The sequence below is a fragment of the Pempheris klunzingeri genome, chromosome 8 (genome assembly GCF_042242105.1).
Source record: "Pempheris klunzingeri isolate RE-2024b chromosome 8, fPemKlu1.hap1, whole genome shotgun sequence".
Taxonomy (NCBI): Eukaryota; Metazoa; Chordata; class Actinopteri; order Acropomatiformes; family Pempheridae; genus Pempheris; species Pempheris klunzingeri.
Window position 1 is genome coordinate 12,620,362 of NC_092019.1, and position 25,923 is coordinate 12,646,284.

General features: G+C 41.0%; 3 protein-coding genes across 4 annotated transcripts in view; 1 reads left to right on the top strand and 2 right to left on the bottom strand.

Moving 5' to 3' along the window:
- Window positions 1-25,923, bottom strand: part of serinc2l (serine incorporator 2, like) — a 126,649-nt gene that overhangs the window by 11,928 nt on the left and 88,798 nt on the right. The gene's annotated exons all lie outside the window — the stretch shown is intronic.
- oprd1b (opioid receptor, delta 1b) lies at window positions 4,099-7,831 on the top strand. Its single transcript, XM_070835086.1, has 3 exons — window positions 4,099-4,383; window positions 5,888-6,243; window positions 6,436-7,831. Exons 1-3 carry the CDS (start codon window positions 4,133-4,135, stop codon window positions 6,963-6,965), a joined length of 1,137 nt encoding a protein of 378 aa, XP_070691187.1. The 5' UTR covers window positions 4,099-4,132; the 3' UTR covers window positions 6,966-7,831.
- On the bottom strand, window positions 17,522-24,967 carry rcc1 (regulator of chromosome condensation 1). 2 transcript variants are annotated; one of them, XM_070835307.1, is made up of 10 exons: window positions 24,896-24,967; window positions 22,899-22,997; window positions 22,341-22,528; window positions 22,042-22,221; window positions 20,085-20,181; window positions 19,876-19,998; window positions 19,569-19,709; window positions 19,289-19,408; window positions 18,698-18,850; window positions 17,522-18,292 (listed from the first exon to the last, which is right to left on the bottom strand). In XM_070835307.1, exons 2-10 carry the CDS (start codon window positions 22,975-22,977, stop codon window positions 18,117-18,119), a joined length of 1,257 nt encoding a protein of 418 aa, XP_070691408.1. In that variant the 5' UTR covers window positions 22,978-22,997; window positions 24,896-24,967; the 3' UTR covers window positions 17,522-18,116. The 2 variants fall into 2 exon arrangements, with proteins under 2 accessions (XP_070691408.1, XP_070691409.1); XM_070835308.1 differs by having other exon boundaries at window positions 24,928-24,952.

Genomic DNA, 25,923 nt, shown 5'->3' on the forward strand with positions numbered 1-25,923 from the left:
TAGAAGGCACAGAAGGTAAAATGGAGGAAAAGCAATTATTGTGGGCAATTCCCTGAATTCAAGTACAACACAAGTTAACACTTGTATTGAGACCTCAGGAGGAAAGCACGTAACTTGGTAACTTAGCTTGTAGGTAGGCATCATATGCAGCCTGCATGCTAAATATCATCATCATCATACAAAATTACATAATCTCGCTAGAAGTTTTGAAAACTGTTTTGTTCTGTCCTCCACGACTTCCCCAGACACCGAGCCAAATGAGCACTGAATCCAACTCAAATCATGTTCCATCTTAGGAGTTTACATACATGCTGACTGTGTGAGGCTGTGTTTAGGCCATAGACTGTATAGAAAGATGGATGACATGACATGGTTTCTGTCATTTTAGGAAAACTGGACAAAAACAGACACTAAAAGAAGACAAAAAAAGCCATCAAATGCTTTAAAGATTTGTATAAGGCTAAAGGTGTAGTGTTACACTTTAAGACGGTGTCAAACAAGCAGGTCAATGAAATTGAGATTCCCATGTGCCTGTCAGAAACCGTAAAGGCGAGCTCTATGGCTGTTACGCTCCTGGCTGCTATGCTGCTTGTTTTTATATGAATCTGACATCTAACTGAGTTGTTTATTTGATGACTGAAAAAAGCTAAGAGAGGCTGTCAGTAAGCGATTGTATACAGAGTAGATGAGAGACAATGCCACCATGGCGACGGGCGGCGGTAGCCGGTCCCCTAACAACTGTGATGTCCTTCAACAGCTGTCAGGCAGCACACATTCAGTGGCATTGGAGGGGCGCCAGAAGGGAAGGGTGGGACATTTTTGGTTGGGTACTTCCAAAATCTACCGACTCTTGCTAGTGTTTCCGATGTTACAGACTCTGCCTTTAATTATGCAACACTGGCCCTCAATGAGAAGAAAAAAGAAGAAAAAATCACAATGACCCACAGTAGAAGAACAATGAGAGCACATGAATGAACAGTTTGATCCTCTCTTAACTGTTGAGTCTAGAGAAATATCTCTCCCAACTAACCTTGACACACCTGCCGTCTGTCTTCACCCAAAAAGAAAAAGATCTGAGGTGTTGACGTTGTTGGGTAAGTAGGCCTAGTGCTCATTCTTTAAGCTACCTGGCTGTTCATGACCTACACTACAGCCTAAGTATAAAAAGTGTCATTAGCTGGGTGTAACTGGTACACTTCAGAGCAGAAGGGTGTCTTGCTACAATGTTGCTCAGAATATGAATTCAAGCAGAAAAGCAGAAATACACTGAACACTGCCTCTGCAGCACTTTGATTCGGAAACTATCTGATCCAGACAGAGAGACTGTTGCTGTAAGTGTCCACAAGTGCAAAACCTTTTTCCTGAGCTATGTGACGACTGAAACTCACACACACCTAACAAGAAATGCCAGCCTACAAGCAGTTTCAAGGTCAAGATGCTGGAGTTTTTAAAGTTGTTGCACACTAAATGACAAGATGCAAATTAATATAAGTAAAGAGCCAAATTATGTTAATAAAATGGTTTGGATTGGCATGTGTCTATGACTGCTAGTATGTTGCATAGCAACTGCCTGTGCAAGCAGCCAGGGCCTGTTTCTTTAAACAAATTGGAAATGAGTCTACAACTTTCTCATTGCCATACTTAGTTACCATTTTATAAAAACAATAGCTCACTCCAGGCCATGGTATATTATAATTATATCACAGCTATGGGGTGTTCAGCCCAACGCAAATTGCTGAAATAATTTTTACCATGTTCATTATCTTAATTTAGTATGTTAGTGTGCTAATGCTGGCTAGTTAGTTCAGCTGAGTATGTCATTAGTTTTATAAGTATTTGGTCATAAATCAAAGTACAGTAGTCCCTCGCTATAACGCGGTTCACCTTTCGCGGCCTCGCTGTTTCGCGGATTTTTTTAGTGCAATTTTGCATGCTTTTTTTTACAGTGTATGAACGCGCATTTTGTTCTGCGTCCTGATTGGCTAAGGAACTGTAGACCAATGTCAATCAATCTCTTCCGTGCCGTGTCTCTGTACAGTACAGAATGCGTTCGGCTTGCCAAATTTACATAAATGTTCAATCGCTAGCAGTGTGACTTTTAAGTGCTGCCTGTTTGCAAGACAAACAAACAAGTCAAACAAGAGATAAATGTGAGAAAATGTTAACGCCAGTTTGAGAAAAGTGTATAAACTGTATGGTGAGGGGTTTTACTGCCTTAAAATATATACAATAATTGTAAAAAATAAAGCTGACTACTTTGCGGATTTCACCTATCACGGGTTATTTTTAGAACGTAACCCCCACAATAAACGAGGGACCACTGTATTGGATACATTTAAGTTTTAACTTCATCGCCTGGAAACCAGGAACATCCGTACCAAGCTTGTGAAAAGCTTGATCTGCTTGTGGCGCAAGAGAAATAGGCGGAGGATCACCAAAGTCGTTAGGGTTCATCCTCTGGGAACCATGAATATCTGTCATGAATTCCATGACAATCCATTCAATAGTTGTTGAGCTAATTTAGTCAGGACCAAAGTGGTGGAAAACTGAATGACCGACAGAACTACCCACTGACATCCATCCATAAAGCCATGCTAAAACTCAGTCTTGCCCATCATGTTAGGGCTTCTTCTCACCAGCGAAATGTCCAGAAATCTGATCAGAAGCTTTAAACAAACATCCGTCCCCATTAATGAAAGAGAAATGAGCTTGCCCAGAATGAGCCAGATAATTTTAATTACTGCTCTTCATCTTAGGAAGACATGCATGATCTATAATTGGAAGGAGCGGTAAAGAGGGGGGTATCAGAGCTTTTGTTCCGAACACGGCCCTATTCTTCTGGCTGTCCGTGCTTTGTGCCTCGCTGATGGTGGTTGCTTAAAGGCGGATTTTTGTAAAGGTCACATTTCAGAGTGCATAAAGACTGCTGCGGTTATGAATGTTGCAGACAGAGCCACGGGAGGATTTTAATGTGTCTGTCTTCAAATAAGCAATCACCCCTTGGAAATGCATTCAAACAGACCACACACTTGTACCTGAATGTGCCACTTTCAGCACACGCAGATGATCACATGCAGCTGCATCTTCCATGTTATCAATAGTCTCTGATGTTCAGTAATGGGCTGAACTACAGACAGAGGGCAGCTACAGATAAATGAGTGTTTTGATGCAAACTGTAAAAAGACTCACCTGCTTGCCATTAAAAGTCAGATAAACAGGTCAAGCATATCCATTTGGAAAATAAATGAATGCCTCAGCAAATATAAGGACTAAGAAACATACATGTGCTCCAAATTAACATGGTAACAGTGATGAGAAATGTTCCAGGTGCATTAAAAAACATCAGAGATAAGACAATAATGTTTATTCTGCTGAACATGAGCAGCTTTGATTCAATATTGACCCGCAGCAAACACGTGTTTCTCAAATGAATGTATGTTTGTTTGCCAGCGTCAATGTGTTTGCCCATTCAGACATGATTAACATCAACATAATTATCCACGAAGCCAATGTGAAGATTAACACAGCAATTTGTAGGATTCACTTCAAAATCCACACACTTGACTATGTCATATAGGTTATATCGTAACCACCTTAAATGCTTCATCAGTACCTCAGTACCTCAAGCAGCAATAAGAGGAATGGTTCAATACAGACATGTCTAATTGAGCTGAAAAGCTACAACAAGGAGGGATGTTCAGATTGGCTTTGACTGACATTGTTTGATTAGCTGCTGGGTGGCAGGTGGAACAAGAGGCTGTTGTTTTGAGCAGCAGCAAAAAAGGAGATTTTTTTTCTTAAAAAGGATGTGATGAAGCATTATTATATTCTAGAAATAATTAAGGCACTTTGACAAATGCCACCCCTTTGGGCTATGCAGGAATTGGGCAGGAAAACAGTTTCCTCACATCTTGCTTTTGTGCACTAGTGCGCTTTGCCATGGGGAGCGCGCAAAGGCGCACGCACAGAGAGAAAGAGAGAGGGAGAGAGAGGGATAGAGGGAGAGAGAGAGCAAACCTCCTCTGGGCGCCTCATTACTAATTTTGCCGTCCAGTTTTCGTGCGCTCTCGTGCACCTGCTTTGGAAATCTGTGACTTCTCCACGCGCCCCAATCTCACCTGAATTTCTGAAGATGGAGTTCCCCACTCTGCCTCCCGACGCTTTTGGCAATTTTAACGAGCGCCTCTCGGTCTCCATAACTCCTTTCAACGTGACGTTCTCCGAGGATCTGCTGCGAGTGCCTTCAAACAGCAACGAGACCAACAAAGCTGCGACCAGGGGCACCACAAGTCTCATCATCGCTGTCTGTATCACGGCTCTCTACTCTCTCATCTGCGTGGTGGGACTGCTGGGAAACGTGCTTGTGATGTACGGGGTCGTCAGGTAAGGGACGTGTGATAAACAAAGAGTAAGGAACTAATTAATAAAAGCAAATACATTTAGAAAAGTAAGAGGAAATATGGGTTATTGTTGTCTAAGCTGGTAATTACAACTATTTTTTGGTGGTGGCAACATCCTGTGAAAAGCGACACACACACACACACACACACACACATACACACACACACACACACACGCACACATATATACCCATAAAAGACTAATGAAAATTATTAATATGTTTCTGTATCATCTAGGATTTAAAATTGCCTTTAAGTGCCTTACAAACTGACTTCTGAAAATGCTGCTCTGGGAGTATATAAACAATAAAGAAAATCAATGCTATATTACCTCATTTATGATGATCCTTTGTAATTGCCCACTTGCGACGTTCTAACACACACACACACACACACACACACACACACACCTCCTACACACTAGAGGGGAAGGTGGGGGGCGGTATGATCTACAGCGTAGCGTTGAAATTACTTCATTGCACCAATTATTAATATCAGGAATGATGCTGTAAACTCGGATGATTAATTTTCATGGGAAATAAGTAGCATGTTGAACCCCTCACCTGCAAATCAAAAGCGATAACTGTGATGCTGCGTCTTACTTATTCGTGCATTGCAGATTCTGAGGATTCCTCTCATGTTGATTTGTTGTTGAACTAACGCAGCTTCAATGAGAAAGCAAAGAGGTGATGGGTGTCAATCAATCATCTCATTGAATTCATTTTTAAATCCTCCGTGAAATGAGTGGGGGATGATATATGACTTCCTGTAGTTTGGTTTGTCAATTTCAGAATAATCAAAGTAAATATAAAATTGCCCACTCTCTCGCTGGCAAAGCAATTACAGAGTGAGATCAGTACATAGTACATGGTGTGCAAGGTCATAAATGTCTTTAGGAGGGGGATTAAGATAAAAGGTAATACATCACTTTGTCTTGCCTCATTCCTTTACAGCCTGTTGCTGTAATTTAATTAAATGTGAACAACTAGTGTCATATTGTGGGAACATGTGGAGGAATCCATCTTTAAACAGCCAGACAACTGTTCAGCTGGCATTCAGACAACAATGGTCACTGGACAAAAAGAAAAAAAAAACAACTACTGTGAATCTGATCTCATAGACGAGTTTGTGAGGATTTTCAGACTTACATAGAAAGGTATTTTAATGGAGGCTTAGAGTCAAGCTCTTGTGCATTAGTGAAGTGCCATAAAATGTCATGCATCTGAAAAATGCTGTTATTAGTTCCATATTTTTCAAGAGGAAATAGCAGATCATTGATTTGAGACAGGAAATTGGTTACATTAAATAATAAATTAGTTTCCAACCTTGAAATGTTTTAATGGAAATCATGAGTCAACCACACTCAGCGTCCTCTTTCCAACACAGAAGTAGGCAGACCTTGAACAAAATTCAATCACCTCCGACTACCAGCGGCTCCTGTCAACTGTGAGTCACAATCAGTTTCTACTTTTCTTCCAACCAACCAGGTACACCAAGATGAAGACCGCCACCAACATCTACATCTTCAACCTTGCGCTTGCTGACGCTCTCGCCACCAGCACCCTCCCCTTCCAGAGTGCCAAGTACCTGATGAGCACATGGCCCTTCGGGGAGCTGTTGTGTAAAGTGGTCATCGCCATCGACTACTACAACATGTTCACAAGCATCTTCACGCTCACCATGATGAGTGTGGACCGCTACATCGCTGTCTGTCATCCGGTGAGGGCTCTGGACTTCCGTACACCTGCCAAAGCAAAGCTCATCAATGTTGGTATCTGGATCCTCTCTTCTGCCGTCGGAGTCCCAGTGATGATCATGGCTGTTACCAAGGTGACAGATAAAGGTGAGGGACTATTACCATTTCTGTGCACAAATTGTACTTGTCAGCATTAGCTATTTAGCACTTTCTAGCACAAGTGTTGATTTCTGGGAGTAATCGCGCAGTAAAAGAGAATTCATTCGAGCTGGGTTATTAACTTAAATTAGCTTCTCCACACGGCCCTCTATTAAACTTCTAATTGTTTTAACTCCTCAGGAAGCACCGGCTGTGGGCTCAGATTCCCCAGACCTGAGAGATACTGGGATACAGTGATGAAAATCTGCGTGTTCATCTTTGCCTTCGTGGTTCCCGTCCTGGTCATCACCGTCTGCTACGGCCTGATGATCCTACGGCTGAAGAGCGTTCGTCTGCTCTCTGGCTCCAAAGAGAAGGACAGGAACCTGCGACGAATCACCCGCATGGTCCTGGTCGTCGTCGCAGCCTTCATCATCTGCTGGACTCCCATCCACATCTTCATCATCATTAAGACCATGGTGGATATTAACCACAAGAACCTTCTGGTGATGGCCAGCTGGCATCTGTGCATCGCGCTGGGCTACACCAACAGCAGTCTCAACCCTGTGCTGTATGCCTTCTTGGATGAGAACTTCAAAAGGTGTTTTAGGGATTTCTGCCTGCCGTATCGCTCCCGTATGGAGCAGAGCAGCTTCTCCAGAGCGCGTAATAGCACACGGGAGCCTGTGTCTGTTTGTGCTCCTGTGACGACAGAGAGACCGCCGGCCTGACTAGGCATGGGTCACCTGGGCGGAAGTACTGTTCAGGATGACCTCCAGACTGAGGTCACACAGATCTCCACCACAGGAGTCTGAATCTGCAGATGTAGGCTCTTGACCTGCCATTTATGTAAAGTACTGATTGTGTTTTTCTGGTTTCATACAATGAAACTCTTATGTCCCAATAGGCTTGAGAGACACAATTTGTTAAGGACTGTCTTGTGGGATGATAACAAACATGCCTGCGTGTGCCTGTGCATAAAGAAATGGATGCAAATCTACGTCCATTCTTGGAGTTTGTGTAGAGCACATGCATAAAGCAACCGTGTGAGTAAACACACATGCAGTGCAATCAGTAAGTATTGGGATAGTCGTGTGTTTTTTCATTGTTTTGGCTCTATTACAGTACAATGAGGGCAAAAAACCCTTCACATCCATATTAGGTGAGCAATGTAGAACTCATAGTCCTGTGTATACACAGTGCCACAATGATCAGGCAAGACATTGATCCTAAACATACAGACATGGCCACCAAAGAGTCTTTTTATGGCCTCATGGTTTGCCAAGTCAGTCACCTGACCTCAGTTCAACAGATCATGTTCTTCACTTGATGAAGACCAGACTGACTCTGAAAAATCCCCTTCAGCAGCAAGATGTGATGACGCTGCACTGCAGCCCTGGCAGAACATCAGCAGGGAAGATACTAGTCATTTATTTGCTTGTAAAATCACTTATGAAGACTCATTTATGAGGACTCTCTTTGTAAAGGGCAACAGTTCTTACACTGCCGATGTGGCACATTAAATCAGAGGGAATGACTTTTGGCCATTTTGACTTTTTGGGGGACACAGGAAAAGGCTGTCTTCACAACGTTGTCATGTTATCACCGTTTAAGTTGATATGACAAAGTTGTCAGCAAACAGTTGCCTGTTTACACATCTCACGCGGTGAGAGTGAATGAAAACAGGCTGGAAAACCAAAAGAATAAGCTGAAAGATGCTATAGTGCTCCATAGAGCTGAGGGAATTTGTCACTATGAGCAATTACACAGTCATTTGATCGATTGATAGTATAGAAATATTTTTATAGCAGCTTTAAAGCTGAATTAATATCAAGCCAGGGTTTTAGCCTTAAAGTTTAATTTCACATCCACTGTGCTGGACTACAGAGCCAACACACTGAAAAATGTGTCTCTGTCCTGATACTTGCTTAATGCACTGCATATCTAAACTGGCAATAGCATTGTCACTCAACCTCAGTGGAAAGGTAATGAGAATCCAATAATGTGAATGTTGAGCTGAGATTATATTTTTGTCACTGTAATATTTAGATTAAAGGCTCTATCCAATTTTACGCTCGTTCTTGTGATGGTAAGAGGAAAAATAATTACAGACGAACGCAACAAACATAATTAATCAATTTTAAAGGAAGTGAAATTCTATATCACCACAGCGACATGTTTCAGTGTCACGTTTTTCTCTTTTGTCCATCTGATAAATCACAAAAGATGCTTGTGAAAGTCATCGTAGAGAAAGAAAATACAGCAGATAATAAGCAGAGATGACTGGCGCTTCCAGCGGATATACACCATGAACATCAGTGTCCAGCTGACTCATTGTTTCCACTTCTCAGCAGTGAAGTTGCTCTGTTTTTTTTTTTTTGCACAGCCAAAACATTCAGCTGACAGTGAACTGAGGAGCTGAAGAGGAAAGTGGCTCCAGAGCTTCAACTCATAGCTACGACTGAATGACCTCAGACTGGCACGGAGGCAAGTCTGAAATGGATCAAACACATTAGCAAGCAACAAGAAGCTTCCTACACATATTACAGTTAATGGACAATTTTCCGCTGAACATCTTTGGACACTCGCAGGAGGACATTAGGGCAGTGAAAAGAAATCTTTTCCACTCACTTTGAAGGAACATTCAGATATCTCTCATCTTGCCACTACAGCAAAGGCATCTATATATCAAGTGTAAAGATAATGTTGTTCTTAACAGCATATTAAGTGATAATGTGATATATTTTGTTTCAATGTGCTGTCAAGCTGTTGTAACATTAAGCCTCACTTGTAAACAATTAGGAAAATCAAATGTAAGTAAGTATTCACACTAAGTGCTATAAGTGTTTGGTGAAGCAGTTTAAATCTCAAAATAGTTATAGCTCTTGTCTCATGTCTGGACTATCTCTTTTTTTATTGCCATCACTGTATGAAAAGCATTTATAAATGCAGCGCAGTGTGGTTGCCAATGTGTTTAGCTGAATGAAAATATGTACCATAATGCCTTACTCAGCATTATGTTTAATTCTCGTTTTGTAAAGAAAAGTGCTTGATCTTTAAATGTTTTCACATTTTGTGTTTCAGCAGACACAGTATATAAAGTATAGTTGTATAGGTGTTGTATCCGCTTTTGGCTTCTGAAAACATACAACTGTCAAATTGAGCAGCATAAGTTGTATCTTGTAACTGCTTTTACTTTGGAATATTGCTGTAAATACCCTTCAGTTTTAACCTAATATTTTGTTTTCCGTGGTTGTTATTACAGATGTTTTTAACCTGTATGTTCTTGTAAATGCCAGTGAGGCCTCATGGGAGTTAGAAATGTAATTTGTCGCTATGATCAAGAATTGATTATCAGGTCAATGTTGACGGTCCACAGAGGCCTTTGGCCTGGATGCGCCTGGTGGTCAGAGGCCACTGGCCACAGGGTGAAACATGACAAATCTAAAGTGTGTGTGTGTGTGTGTAAATGTGAGTGAATAAATGAAAGCACAATATGAAATAAATCAGGGATGATATTGGGCTTTCTGGCCACCAGAAGCCTGGAGAATTAGCTCATTTTGCACGTTATCACTTAATGATAAAGGCTGGTGATATTAGAGGCTACATTTTTGTTATTATCAGCAAATCCTGTGAAAAGACCCAAAACATCACTGCGTCAGTCAATTCTTCTGTGGTTCTCTGATTGTGACCATCGGGAGAAAATAAAACATTCGGTGGGTCTATTTTTAACAGGGGATTTGATGCTCTAGAGAGTATTTACAGCAGTGGAACAGGGTATGTGGGATCGACTTGAAATAAACCACAGCGTCCATGTTCATGGTAATGAGTCGACCAGTCCAACTGTGTGGTTCATTTATATATGTTTGCAACAGTTTCTGGACAATAACGGCGTTCTATAGCACAGAGGAATACACTATATCAGGATTTGGCTTGTTTTCATTTTATTTTTCATGTGATTTGTTGATGATAAGGTCGATATTGAACATCACCAGCCATATCATTTAACTTAGAGTGACACAGGTCCAAAACTCTGATTGAGACAAACTCAGACCACCACTTTCATTACAGTTTTCATCTGTGACTTTCATCAGGGGAAAAAAATCTCATCCAGATTAACAACCATTCTATCTTTTTAAACAAACTGAGTGGGGATTGTGAACATTCAACCGCACGGGTCCAACTGCAGTGTAAGTTGAGTACAAACAGTCACGACTGGGCGTTAACCACTGAGGCATTATTAGAGTTGCAGTTAACACTTACATGAGATATGCCAGTGAGGCCCAAAGAAGATGTGTTGGAGATGACAAATTCTTGGCTATTCTTTGCATTACAGTGCATGGATTACATGTTCAACTGGTCTTTCATTTGATTTCTTGCACACATTAAAGGGCTGAAATCATTCTCTGCTGAATGACTGATGATGTCTCGGAGAATAGAAACTTGATTAAAAGGCATCAGTCACCGTCGTCTCTCTTTGAGACTCTTGTGCATGCTGAAAGATATCCCTCAAATGATTTGAGCAAGAGCTGCTCAGCCTATGAGAAGCTCTTACAGAAGTAATCACAGAGCTCCCAACGAGAGACCAGACAGACAGTGACAGTTGTGTTGGGGGGTTGGTGAGGAGAGTAGCGCTCGTTGAAGATTTCCTCAGCGCTACAGAGCAGAGAATACAGTATGTTCCCTATGAAATATAAATGGCTCTGCCTATATGTTCGCCGTGTTAAAGACAAATGAAAATGCAGCAAAATGAATAATTTAGTCAGACACCATGAGATGGCTCCTGACTTGACTAGACTGAGAGCTGGCCTTTTTTAAAATTTGAAAACCACAGTGTTTTATTCAGCAGGCAGCACAGTCATGTCTGACAACTCAAGTGTAACCGTTTTGCATTTTGAAATCTATCCCTTGTTTTCTCCGAGAGCTTAAAATGTCCATGCAACAGTTGTTTTATTTTTATCATTTGTCATCGACATATATGTACAGTTACCTAAAGAGGTACTGTGAGCCACTTCCAGATAATTAAATGCTTTCATCATCTGACCCTAGCTAATGGTTCTTCATGCACTCAAACAAATTAACAGAGGGAGAGGAGAACAGAGAGGGAATCTTGTTGAAACACTCTCACTGTTGCAGCGCTAGTATTCCCTTGCTAGTAGCAAAAGCTCAGATCATCCACTGGTTCTCGACTTTGTTTTCTGTTTCATGTGGACGACGCTTCTGTTTCATCATGTGACTTCAGAGGGGGGACCTCGTGAAGACAGACAGGCCTGATGGAACACAATTATCCCGTTTGGCAGCTTGGATAAAAACACGTCTTGAGGTCAATTATATCACAATACTGCAGCCGTATGAATCCTTCTATTCAAATCATAACAGACGTTTAGGGGTCGCAACAGTCGATACCTACATACTGTGTAAGTGAGGTTTTTCACACAGCACAGCGTCTTGGTTGACAGTGCACAAGCTGTCACTGCTGAGTCAAAACCATATAACCCAAAACTAAAAGGGGAAACCACAACCAGAAGGAATTAATCATTGAGGTGGTGATTATGCAGAGATTGTGTTAATGGATTTGGCAATTTGGCTTGCTGCTTAGTGTGATAGACGCCTGCTGTAACACTGATAATCAGACCTCCTGGTTGCCTGAGGTGTTCACAAAATGCCAGAAGTGCAAAAAGCTCTGAAACAGTTTTACTGGATGTTTTACAAGGCAGCAAATACTCTGGGATTCCCTGCTGAGGAGCAGAGACAGGGACTCAAACTGGGTACCATCTGCCAGCTCAGTCAAAGTTTTCACTTGGTACAGTTTGTTTAATTGCATAACCCAGTTAATGGAAGTGTTAATGTGAGCCACCATTGTACACATTAAAGGGGAACTCCACCGATCTTACATATCAGGTCAAGTGTGCTTACAGGTCTTCTGGAGGACTACTACAATGTAAAAACATGTATAAAAGCCTTTGGTGACCCTAGAGGGAGCTGCACAAAATATGATAAACTGTGATCATGAGCCACCATCGATTGGGTCTGTAGACTAAAAGTTCGAAAACTGAGAAAATGCGGACATGTGAAATAAGAAATTTGCAGGATGTCTGTGGCCTGCTGGTGGTCTTTTTGTTGTAACTTTTCATGTAACAGTATGTTGCAGAGGAAGTAAACTTTAGATTGAGAAAAGGAATAAAAGACCATCCTCTGCTCTCCCGACAAAGTCAGACTACCCAGCTACCTACAGCCAAAATAAAAATGACAACACCCTCCCTGTTTTCTTACCCTCTCTCCTCTTGTTCCTCTAATTCCTCCACAGGATCCTTTCATTTGTATCAGCCGAGTCCCGCAGAACACCACCTCTCTGTTTTCCATGAAGGTGATTAATATGATCACAGTTTACATGGATGCCTGTAACTAATTAAAACAGAAACAATATGTCACGGACAACCAGTAAATAACAAGAAAAGTCCATTAGAGGGATGAGTCACACACCATGGTGATGTATTAACAGGGTCTGATGCCTGTTGTCATCCAGTTAACATAACAAACGTGCAGACATGAATCAGATGAAGGGAGCGCCCCCTCTTCCACCGCTGTTGGTCCACCGCTGCGGGGCTTACGAAAAGTCCTCAGCCCACTGGTCTGGGAGTCCAATTTAGCAAGGCAATCACCAGTAATTACAAGCCTGGTCTGCAGGCGATGGAGTGCCAGCAGCTTAACAGCAAGAGTGGCACTCATTTGCTCATAACACCCAATTTGGTTTCCTGTGCACATGCTCACAAAAACATGTTTTCTCAGTATCAACCAGTCTCCAATTAGAGCTTCACAGCAGCTTACATCAAAACAACATAAGCTGTGCCACGGCAGCAGTTCAGTATTTTACACATGCTGTTCCTCATATGTCACTAATGCATCAGTGATAGGCAAGGGCATTTGTTGTTATGGTTTTTGTTTTGGTATAACCACTGAAAAGCAGCGATTGATTTACGTAAAATGCATCCTGACTGTAAGATAAAGGATGTAATGACAGTACTGACATGAATGATGTTTGAAGATAATGTTTTATAGATATTTCTACGGGGGTTTTAACATTCACTGAGGGTCTAGAGCAACGTTTCTCAGATGTAGCTATGAGCCTCCGTTTCCAACTGAAAAGTGAGCGATGTTGTCAAAGTGTTTTAATGCCTTTGGGCCTACAGTAAAAAGGAATCATGGGTTGAATGCTTTCTCAGAACATTTGTCATTTGAAGGCAGCAATGATAGAAAAGTGCTTTCTGAAGCTATGTTTGCTTTCCATCAATCCATCTTTCTCTCTCTGCTTCTTAACCTCCCAAATACTCACATAGAGGCATTTCATCCAAAATGTATTTTTTCTGTGTGTGTGTGAGAGAGAACGAGCCATATTCAACAGGTTCCCGCTATGGTGGACCATTTGATGAAGGCAACTCAGACTAAAGCCTCTCCGAAGCATTCGAACCAGCACAAAACCTTGGATTTCTTGATTAAGACGTACTACAGAGGCAGCACTCACTACGATTTGAAATGACATGTTAATTAAGAAAGCAGCAGGGTGACTCAAAGGGCTGCCACATCCCAATCAAGGCAGAGCTAAATGATGCAAAGTGCGCTCCAGCGTAAGGCTATAATTTTCATAGCATGATGTGGCTGTTCATGAATGTATCATGCTTCCTGTTACAGATGTGCAGTGTAAAGCACACACAGAGACAGTGTCACCTAAACAAAAGCTTATGAAAGCCTTATGTTCAGCTCTGAGTGGAGCAGCCGATTGCTGTGATTAATTTGGCTCCCTCCTTTATTAGAGCGAATGTGCGGCGATGCAGGTGCCTGAGACTCCTCTTTCTCCTCTGTGATTAGTTTAAGGAGAGGAAGATTAGAGCCCACATACGTTATGAAAAATCCTGTTATACTTTCTAAGAGCGAAAGGAATTAATCACAGGATGTCGGCGCAGGATTCCTGTGTGAATGTTTCTCTCTGTGTCAGAAGGTTTTTGTGTTTTAGAGCATTATGAGACTTTGATTTGCTTCAGCATGTGGAAAGCTGTTAACAGATGCCAAAGATTGGATGCTTTTAACAGCCTTTCTTAACCTCACAGCTTACATCGGCCCATTTACCGACGTCTGCTGTCTGCAGAGCGAATTTAAAAGAATTCGGCGTTTATTGTTTCGGAGGTCTGAAAGTCCTGAAGGCATAGACCCAAAGGGCAGAGATGCAACAGCTACATTTGAACAAGTTTAAGAAACACAATGAGTTTTTAAAACAGGTTTGAAATAATTGTTAAATGTTAAGTAGCTTAAAATTCAGGCACGGCGGATGCCAAAAAAATAATGAGTGGTTGTCTAAAGGCCACTTAATCAGTGTCATCATTCTGGAGAAATTGCGTGCATAATAATAAGACTGAATATTTTACTCTGCTTGGTGGTTGACATTGTAACAGCTCATTGCTGAAATAAAGCAACATGTCAGCAGAGAAAATGGTTTACCTGAAAAATATTGAGCGGTTGACCCATCAGAGAAAGTATCCAAAATTGCAGTCATGCCCCTGTGTGAAATGCCAAATCATCTTTTTTTCATCCTAGTAGATCATTCTTATGAAATAGTATGTTGTGCGCTATAATATATAAAGAAAAGAAAAGATGTAACCCCTTATGTTCTATTGTGCTCTGAGAATGTTCCTCATAAACATTTGTAGCACACTTGCTTTTCTTTTAATACCTAAAATCAGATATTTTTTCTATCATGTGGGAATATAGATGAATCGGAAACGGATGAAAACAATCATCACTCTTAAAGTCGCTGTCACCAGCCTGAACGGTGCCTTCAAATGTGTGCCTGACATTTCTTCTCTGTAATAGGACAGTGATACAAAACAAACAAGGGAGGAGGTTCATACTGAACAATTAAGTGCTTATGAAAGATAATTTAGCATTTCAAAGGTTTTTGTGAAGCTTTTTGCCATGAGGGGTTTTTCACTTCATCATTGTTCCTTTTGGTCAGATGAAAGCAAGACGTGACAAGCAAGGACCCCATGCGTTTCACCCCAGATGAAACACAAAACCATGTAGCTTTGATGTATGTACTTGAACCATCATTTGCATCTCTAAGTGTTTCTGATTTACATTCATGACTCTATGTGTATAGAATGTTGTTTGCATACATAATAGATATAAAGTAGCCAGGGTGCGACTCCCGCAGCGCTGTGAGCAACTTTTTTTCTACACCTCCTGCCAACACTGCTTACAAATTGAAGAATTACACGGTGTCTGCAGAGCTGATGTTAACAATGCCCAACACTACTGTAAGGATACATCCTAACTAAAGTTGAGTGGGTATTACCAACACCATGGACGGCACGTTTTGTTCCGCCTCTGCAGTGATGGTATATACTTGAACAATAAGCCAGACTATCAGGGGTGGCCTAAATGACAATATTAACAATGAGCAAACATAAATTATCCTACCTTGAGAGCCTTCACTTAACACCTTTAACACAACATTTTAGATCAATTCCAGTGTGGTTTCCATCAGCAGTGTCCCACTGAAAGAGCACTTTTCAAAGTTTCCAGTGATATAATAATGTCTTCAGATGTGGGCGAAAGCTCCATTTTGGTGCTGCTGGATCTTAGTGCAGCTTTTGATAGTGCAGATCACAGCACCCAGACTGAAAAACAGTGGGCGGGTGCCTCTGGGAGCACCCTGGCCTAGTTCTCCTCCTATCTCTCAGATAGGAATTTTTCTGTGTCGTTGGGTCTCCATATGTCTGAAACTGCTTTCCTGTGGTGTACCTCAGGGTTGTCTTGGGTCCTACATTATTTGCTTTGTGTGCTTCCCTTATGTCAAATTATTAGCCAGTTTAAAGGTATCTCATACCACTGTTACACTGGTGATATCCAGCTGTATCTTTTAAGATACTGACAAGCTGACTGCCATGAAGGAGTGGGTGGCTAATAACTATTTACAGCCAAACCCAGATGAGACTGAAGTTATTGTTACAGATAGTGTAGCTTCCAAGGTTCTTCATTATTTTGGGCCCCTTTCTAAGTCTAATCTTAGCAACTGTGCGATATTTAATCAGACTATGCACTTCGACCAACACATCAAATTGTTGACGTGTACGTTTCTGCCATTTATGAAACTTTGCCAAACTTAGGTCCATTGTATCACAACCTGAGTTACATGTCATCATTCATGCTTTCATATATTGTCAGTTAGACTACTGCAGAGCTCTTTTCACCTTCCTCAGCAAGCCATCTCTGGACCGTAAATGCAAATGGTCCAGAGCACAACTGCAAGGCTGCTGACCAGATCCAGCAGGATGACTCCCATCACACCCATCTCATCTTCTTTACACTGGTTTCCTATCAAGTTCAGGACTCAATTCAAGGTTCCCGTTTTCAGTGATAGAGCCCTGCATATTCGCGCACCAGTGTACATCACCAGTAGGCCTCTTAGAAAGTCTGAGCACAGCTTACTGGTGGTTCAAGCGATTGACTAAAAACAAAAGGTGACTGGACCTTTGAAGAGGTGGCTCCAACACTGAAACATTCCTTTGTATCTCCTCCTGCTGTCTGGTGTTCGGAAGTTTGTTTCTAAGGTCTATTTTTGCTGATGTTTTTGTGCTTTTTATGTTCCTGTTGTCTTATTGTTAATTTTTCCCTCTCGTGAAGCTCTTTGTGACATTGCTCTGTGTGAAAGGTGCAAAACTAAATAAACTTTACTTGACATCTCTGGATGCATTTCACCATTATAGATAATGGATGTTGGCGTGAGTTTGCATCAATGTGATGTTTATTGATCTGTCAGAGTTTTAATTCACTTTTTTACTTAATCCAGAAAGTGTTTTTGTGATTGTTTCTTTCTCAATATATATTTATGCAGGATTACCTACTCCTACAGACTACCAAACACTGAATCTGTGAAGAAACAGAGAGCTTCTATCTTTATTCACCATCTATTATAGATGGTATATTTTATCAAGATATTTTCTCGATGGTATTATGGGTAGAAACACCAAAATGTGCTCATACCATCAACAATGGTTATATTAAAAAACGAGTAGTCAAAATGTTTCCCCGTCTCTCACTTAGATTAAAATCAACTAATTTTTATTTTTGTTGACAAAAGCCTTTACTCTTGACCAAAATGTCAAATCTTACTGAAATAAGGTGGATTTTGTTTTTATTTCTTGAAATATCTTGTTTTGCCAGACCAGCAGTCTAAACCAAAACACAAATCAATATTAAAACAATCAATTGGATAAGAAAAATAGTAAAAACGTAAAATCTTCTCTTTATTTTCAGACAGGAAAAGCATCAAAATGTAGGATACAGTATGATGTGTTATGAAATGTCTAAACGGTAACATCAGTTGTGCCTTAGGTAAAATGAACAGTAGTCTCACATATTAAACCCACGGAGTATAAATGTCCTGTCTGAACCAAGGTCAATGGAATTATTGCATTAAAGAAAACTGTATTTTTTTAAAAGACTATGGTGTAGGAAAGTCATTAAAAGGCTTGCATTCTCATTTCCTTTACATACATGCAAATATTCACATACATCGCATATACCGCCTGACAGTCATACTAATGACTTTTAATGAAATGAATTCAAAGGCAACATCAAAAACTAGATTTAAAAAAAATAGTCTCTCATTTGTCATGATCTACCAAACATCCATGAACATTTGTCCCCCTCAATTGGGAGGAGTTCTCATAAAAGGGCCCGAATTTCTCCTCTCCCCAGCATCTCACTCCCCTTTCAGCTCAGAAGTCACACATAGATTAACCCACTCCCCAGATTTAGGCAACCTGAACAAGGCCCCACCTCTGGACAGAGCAAAAGATCCCATCACTCTCTGCCTGAGATGGACATCAGCTCTCCTGCTTGTCTTTGACCAAAAGGACTGTGTGCTGCCCTCCGCTGGAAGCCATCAGTACTGAGCGGTTCTCCAGCTGCTTGCCCGTCATCTTTACGGGGCTCCACTCATCATCCTCCTCTCCTGTGCCAAGCTGCATGTTGGTGCCCATGCCCCAGGCATACACAGATCCTGGAGTGCAAACAGCCAAAAACAAGTGGAGCGAGCGTCAGTTTTTACCCTCTTGGCTCATTACAAACATGGCAGTTTGGAAAAACAAAAAAAATACAATTCATACCAGTGACAGTGGCAGAAGAAGCAAACTGCTCATTTACAGTGGGAAAAGTGTGTTAGGGAGAAGGTCAAGCTTGTTGGTTGTGTGACTTTGTCAAAGAAGTTTTTAACCCTATTGGGAAACTTTCCTCACCTTTCAGAAAAGGTCAGTCCTATGGGTTGTTTTAGGAGGTGCTGTGAAACAGCTAACTTTATCAATAACTTATGGGGACTTGTTGCAATTTGTTGCCTTTAAAAATCCATCAATAAAACTTTTTCAAAAGGACTCAATGCATCTTCTGCTGCATTTGCTTTGTTTCTCACCTTCTCTGGTGACGGTGTAGCTGACAGACGCCCCACAGGTCACTTGACTGGCCGGCTCCATCCCCATCACAGGTGTGGGCTCACTCTTCTCTTCAGCCCCTTGGCCTAGACCAAGACGACCGTATTCTGCTCTGCCCAGGCTATACACCTGCCCTAAAGGATGAAAAGAAAAAAGGGATTTATTTGTCAAATTATCTTTATGCAAAAGAAAAAAAGCACCTGGGTCCTTCGTGTCCCTTACATTTGGCTTTCCAAACAAATGACTAAACAACTGCTTTAGGAGACATTTACAAGAGAAATCTACTTGTGTTTTAATATCCTTTTGAAATTTTAAACATTTTGCATTGTATGCCTTTGTAATGCCTTGTATTGTAATTTACTTACTGGCTAAGTCGTGTTGTTGAATTTCAAAAACATTAGGTCAAACAGTGTCAAAATGAAACCTTTAAGAACAGATTTGGCTGAGCCTTGAGTGCTAAAAATGAATTTTAATATCAGTTGTACATTACCTGTGTACACAACCTTTCTTGATGGTAACACATCAAACTGTTTAGTTTCAACAGCCACAGTGTAAATGTAGTGGGTGCTTACCTTCAGCATCAAGGCAGAGTGTGTGATGTTGTCCTCCAGAGAAGTCCACCCAGGAGGTGGTAGAGTTCCTGTAGCAGGTCAGCTTTACTGGGTCAAAACACATCTTGGTGCTTTTAGTGCCTGAACACATGAATAAAAGGAAGAGATGTAAGGACACATACAAATAATCTCATGTCTAATGCAGTTACCTTAGAGCAGAATGAGGGCAACTGACTACCACTAAAGTAACATAACAAAAACAATCCATTCACATTAACAATATATGATGCACCATACTAACCCAGCTGGTGGTAGTTGGTGAGGCCAAACCCATAAACATGTCCCTCTTTTGACAGAGCAAAGGTGAAGTACGCCCCACAGAAGGCATCTACGAAGTGCACTTTCCCTTTGAATTTAATTATCTGTGGGACCAGCAACCGGCCTGAAATCACAGGGCACAGTCAGCCAAAAGGTCACAGTAGGATACATTACACACAAGACATGAAAACATCTATAGTTAATGTGATCACAAATCAGAGATTATTGCACATTGTTCACTTTTATTCCACGAGTTGATGCTTTGGGTTTGGAAAGGGTTGGTTACTTACCGAGGCCTTTCCTGCCTCCTCTGTCTGAAAAACGCTCGGGCACTCTTCCCAGCTGCCCCTGCTCTGCAGTGCCTGATGAGTAAAGATTTCCCTCCATCGTAAGCAGGACCAGGTGGTCGTTACCTATTAAGGGAAAATTTAACATTGTTAGAAGTTAACATGCAGTGTAGAAACAAACACACTTGGCCCTAAAGAGGGCTGCTTCTTACCAGATGCAATTTTCACAACAGGTTCTGTCATGGGGACTTTGACTGGAACGGTCGATGTTTTCATGGGCTCCAGGAGACCTATAACACCGTTGCTATCCTGGAAAAAATGGTCCAGCATATTAATGGTTAAATGGAGAGATACACAATGCTCATTGTTTTGGGTTATTAAAAGTAAATGGCTTGCTGTGAAGTCAGCGTGGCCGTAAATGAGACCATTTGCAATAACGATACATGATAATTAAAAAACTGGGAACATTGTTTCATGTTTCCTAAAAATCTGAATTGGGTAACTTCATTTGCTGGAGAGGTTATAAACAAACTCCTACAGACTTTAACAACAACAGAGTTGGGTCAAGCAATGCAGTATTATATACTTGGACGCCAAGTTGGTAATGGAGGTATTTTACCAAGTAATATTTCACATTTATGCAAATTGTGATGCCAATTGATAGTCAAAAATAACTTCAGTAGTAGCTTAGACAACACACTATGCAGGTTGACTGAGGCTGGGTTTGTTTTTTAGCTCAGTTCAGACCAAACAACACTCACACAAATTGTCAGGACACTATGAGAGTAAAACAGTGGAGATTGAAACAAGAGGGAAAAATGGCTGATATAAACAGTCAGGCGACAAACATGAACAAGACGATGGGGCGCAGCTGCTTTGACAGAGGACCCGAGGCAGACAGAATGGAGGACAAGGAGATCTGATGGAGATCCGCAATAGAGGTGATGTAACCGATTTGCCAAATTTCTTCAGAGTGGAAATTCGTTGATGGGATGAATAACCTCCAAACAGAGGATACAGAGTGAAACATAGTTACAAATCAAGAGGGAATGTAGAAGGTAGGAGGTTATAGAGACGTAATTGCCAGTGTGCCACTGAGTATTAATAATGAAAAACCAAGGAGTAATATAGCAAGAGTGATTATTAGCACTGAGAGATGGAAACAATTTAGAATGGCAGAAAAAAGGATGATACTGTATGTACTAATGTTTGAATATCCCGACTCTTTACAATATGAAGCCGCTTTCCCAGGCAACTGTCAGAAATTTAGCCACAAGATGCAGAAATGACAGAGATCACACAGGTGAACACGAGAAGTTCAAAAGCTTAGATGATACGACAAACATCTCACATGCAGAGGAAAGTAAGGACGGTGAAAGAGACACACCACAGGGGGTTGTGGGGTTAAGAAAGGAAACTGATGAGGACTCAGAGTAGACAAGAAGAAGAAGACGACAAGAAGGTTGTTTTTTGTGCTGGGTTATTTATAGCACACTGGGTGGGGAGTCTAGACCTGACAACGTTAGTTTGTTGTTAAAGCAGCAGTACATTAGCTCAGTTTACCTGGATCGACATGAGAGGTGGTCGATGAGATAAAAGCTCAGTCGAGTAACGAAAGCTATTAAGCACTAAAGGTGAAGACAGTAAGATTTGTGAGGCAACTCAGTAGCATGCAGTGAGATGCTACTGGTTTGACATTTGAAAAGATGAAAGCCTGGTGTGCTTGAATAATGGACAGATAACTAAGGGACATTATTTCAGTGTGTGAGTCTGCTCTGGAAATGATATATTCACCAGAATGGTAAAGGATATTTTTTCTATAGCTGTGCCAGATGAGTTTGCAGTGGATAGAGCTCTGGGAAGGAGGGGAAATAATAATGATAGTGAAAATTAAAGTATTCATGAAGACAATATGTGGGAATTGAAGTTCTCTGTGGAGATAAAAGCTACCAAGGAAGAGTGACGTAAGTGTAAGCTGGAAAGAGAGGAGTATTTTGATTTTGTGAGAAATGTATGCTATGCTACTAGTGCCCATATGTTTTATCAGTGGAGAGGACTGAAGAAGTTATACAAATCCTTAGGTTACTAGATGTGGGGTAAATCTCTTACACACAAACATGCATACCTCTGAACACGGGCCTAGGTGGCTAATAACAGCAGGTAACTAACCCTGAAGGAGCCCCACAGGTACACTGTTCCATCCTCTGCGAGCGCAGCTGTGTGGCTGTCCCCTGCTGACACCTGGACCACCTTCTGCTCCAGGGTCACCTTTCCTGGGACCATCTCAGACCCCCCCCCTGTCGTGTCCCGTCCAAGGGCCCCTTCATCGTTACAGCCAAAAGTGTAGACCTACAAACAAACAACACATCGATTTATCTGGAAGGCTCAAGACCCTTCGTTAAAAATGTTAACGCAGCATTAGCCATACCATTTTTATTTCAAAAGAAATAAGATGGGTGCTCCCTTACATGGCCAGTGTCGCTGAGACACACAGTGTGCATGCCCCCAGCTATCACTTGCACAATTTTCTCTGGCAGAGACACAAGGGCTGGTTTCTTCCTTTCAAAGATGTCCTCGCCTAGACCCAACTGTCCAACATCGCCCTGGCCCAGAACAAGCACCTGACCTGCCTCCTTGCCATGACTCCTGTGGGAAACTACACACACACACACACGTATACACTTCATTCAATATAATCTTAGCTGCCATTTGTCATACAAGGGCAAACTTGACTGTGGCTTGAAAGATATGATAAACACAGGTGTGCAATATGTTTTCTTTTCATAAATTGGTTGTGTACTGTTATCTTAACTGATTAATTGATTTGGTCCTTCCAGTTAGAAATACATGTATAGTGTGCGTTTAAAATCAAGCCCCATCGTGATTTTTTCAGCAAGACTAGCGACTTGATACTGTATGTATCAAAAACAACGTTGTTTTGTTGTCAGTGAAAACGGACATTGATCTAGTACAATCTGGCTGCTTTTATCAACCTTTATCAACCTCAAAAAAGGCCAGTGATTTACCTTTTACTTTCTTGGGGTCTTGATCATCCTTCAAAATAACACCAGACTTCCTCTTGGTGGCGGCCTTTTTAGCAGGCATGACAGCAACACTTGAAGACTCTGGAAAAACACAAGAAGAGACTGATTTGGGGTTAAAATTCACTGAGCTGTGCACACACACTACATGAAAGGGGTGTTTATTAGAAGTAATTGAATCACAAGGACAAATGCAGCTGCAAAGCCCACTCAAAAGAGCTGAGTGTCAGCTCATCAAATATTAGCACTTTGCCTCATTTTGCTTTAAAAAGCTCTCGAGTCCGATAATTGAGTTCAACAACCAACATGAATTCAGATTGCCTCATCTATTCTATTCACAAAAAATACAAATGCAAAGAGAAACAGTGAATGCAAGCTGAAAGTTGCCAACAGGAACAAACTGACACTTCACAAGATCATTGCTTAACACCACAAAAGTTTAAAACAAAAAAAAAAAAAGTGTGTGCCTGTTGGTGAACTGGGACTTAACAGGAAAACTAAACCATTATTAAAGTTGTGATTATTAATCTGCTTTTCCTCATTACACACATAGAATCTCTCCACAAACAAAATGATAGAGTTCAAACAATTCATGAGAAAATTACTCTTCAATAACATTTTGAGTAAATCAATTCAATTCTAGTTTCTAAAATGAGACGGTTTATTAAGTGACCCTAGGATTTGAGCTGTTGGTGTAATAAAAGAAGTAATTTGAAAATGTCAGTGGCTCTGGGAAGCTGCACATATTTACTATTGTGCAACATTTTATGGACTAAATGATAAGCAAACAAAAAAGAAAAAGAAAAAAAACAACAGCAAATTACCAAACACTGAAAAACTAAAGCTCAATTGCTGCATGGACCATGGTATGTTAATTCTTCAGAGAGAAATATGCAGATAAAAATGCAGAATCAACTCCTGGCAGTGATAACATGACTGAGCTTCATCAATGCACGAATGAATGTAAATATTTCAACTTGGGACAAACGTCAGAAACTTCAGAAATGCCTCTTTAATAAGTACCTGGATCTGCCTCTGCACCTGGCAGCACAGCATCTACTTAAATGTCTGGTTCTCTTATTAGAAGTCACTTTCCAGCATAATGCCCCCATACACCACCACAGTGTGGTGCATGACCACTGGGATGGCAATAAAACGCCCACCAAGATCCCTTTACTGCAGATCTGAACACCACTGGACTTAATGATGTTGAGGGGCTTTTAGGGCGAGATATATCCACGGCAGGCAAAACTGCCACAGCAGTTGACCGACAGACACAATCGGTCCTTATTTTATGGTCTTGACATAAACCAGAAACTGTTGGAGCTCGACAGCTGCCAGAGAGACATTTCAATGGCTGGCACAGTGTCCGGTTATTCCACCCCACAGACAGCTGTGCTACTTCTGCTCCCCATGAAATGACCGTCCGCAAAAATAAATTCACCTTCGCTACAATTTAGCCTGGAATCACGTTCAGCTCTGCAGTCACAACGTTGGACTCTCAGGTTTCATGTCTAGAGAGGGCTGCCAGTGCTTAAACATCTGCTTGATGTGACGATAGTTTAAAATAAGCAGCGTGATCTAACGCTGGCAGTGCCCATGTGTCCTTGCTAATATGTACATTGCTAGGTTACCGAAACAGCTCCTCCAATTCATCATGATAAATAAATGTGACACAGTCGGCCGATAGCATACAATAACCCCAAGAACCTAACATGCAAAAGCCGAGTTTTAACCACATGGTAATGATTAGTTGCCATTAGGTTCCTTTTAAAGCAAAGCTCGTCTCTATGACACGAGCTAACGTTCAGAGCTGTATGTTAGCCACAGCTAACTAGCTAGCGGCGTTAGCATGACATCCGGGAATGAATTACTTACAAACACACAATTTATTGAATGAACTGCACACACGTTCGTCAGACAGTGTTTGTCATTGCTTGTCTTTACCAGCTGGAAGGTTTATGAGCTGATAATGTACTAACCTGTGATACGAAGAAGTTTGCTGTTTGCCTACCAGTGAACGTGCACAGCCTGTTCCCGGTCTTAGAATACGCACCTCACGCACGACGTCACGTCCTTTGGACCCCCTGTCTTCTTAAAGAGACAGAAGCACTCAAAGTGCACAGTGAAGTACACACTTCATTAAAATACTCTGAGAGTTAGAGTCGGCTGAGTTTTAACTCACAGATGGAAACATTTTTTTGCAAGTGTTCTGAAATGTTATGTTTAATATGCAAATGAAGCTGAATCTAATGAAATATGTGCTCATTTGCACACATTTCCATAGCAGGAATCTGAACATGGCATGAGCCAGGTTCAAAATTCTTGTTTCATTTTGCTTTCGTTTCTAATCATTTCGAAGTTGAGATATTAAAATACACATAACATGATACATGTAATATATAATCAAGTTAAAGTACTGCTCCAGTTTTAGTTTTTAATTCTACTATTGTAGAAGTTGATATATATTCTATCATTATGAGCATAATCCTGTATATCCTCTATATCTGGTATGTCTATGTGTAATATGTGCATTAGTCCCAAATCATAAATATTTCATTAATATTTCCCTATACTTGGATATGCCTATTTCTTTTTAATGATCACGAAATACTTCCCCTTTTATGTGTGTTGATCTGTGGATACTATTCATTTATTTTACTACTCATTTATTCATGAGTGTACACTCATACACGTGTTGTGTGGCAATCTGTAAACATACAGTAAGAACATATATATACACATCATATTAGATTTATACAAAATATACTACTTTAAAACTTTTTATAATATCAACTGTAATCCAAGCTTCTTGTAGACACTTTGATTATGCATGATGCACCTAAAACCATTTCCTGGTTCAGCTCCTCACGGTGAAAAACAAAAAAAACTTACCGTGCCACCAGGTGTCGCTGCAGCCCCATATTCTCACTTACCACAGGTACCAGTTTAAATCATCTTCTTCTCATTTCCACCTGAACATCAATGGGTGAGGCAGGTCTATTGATGA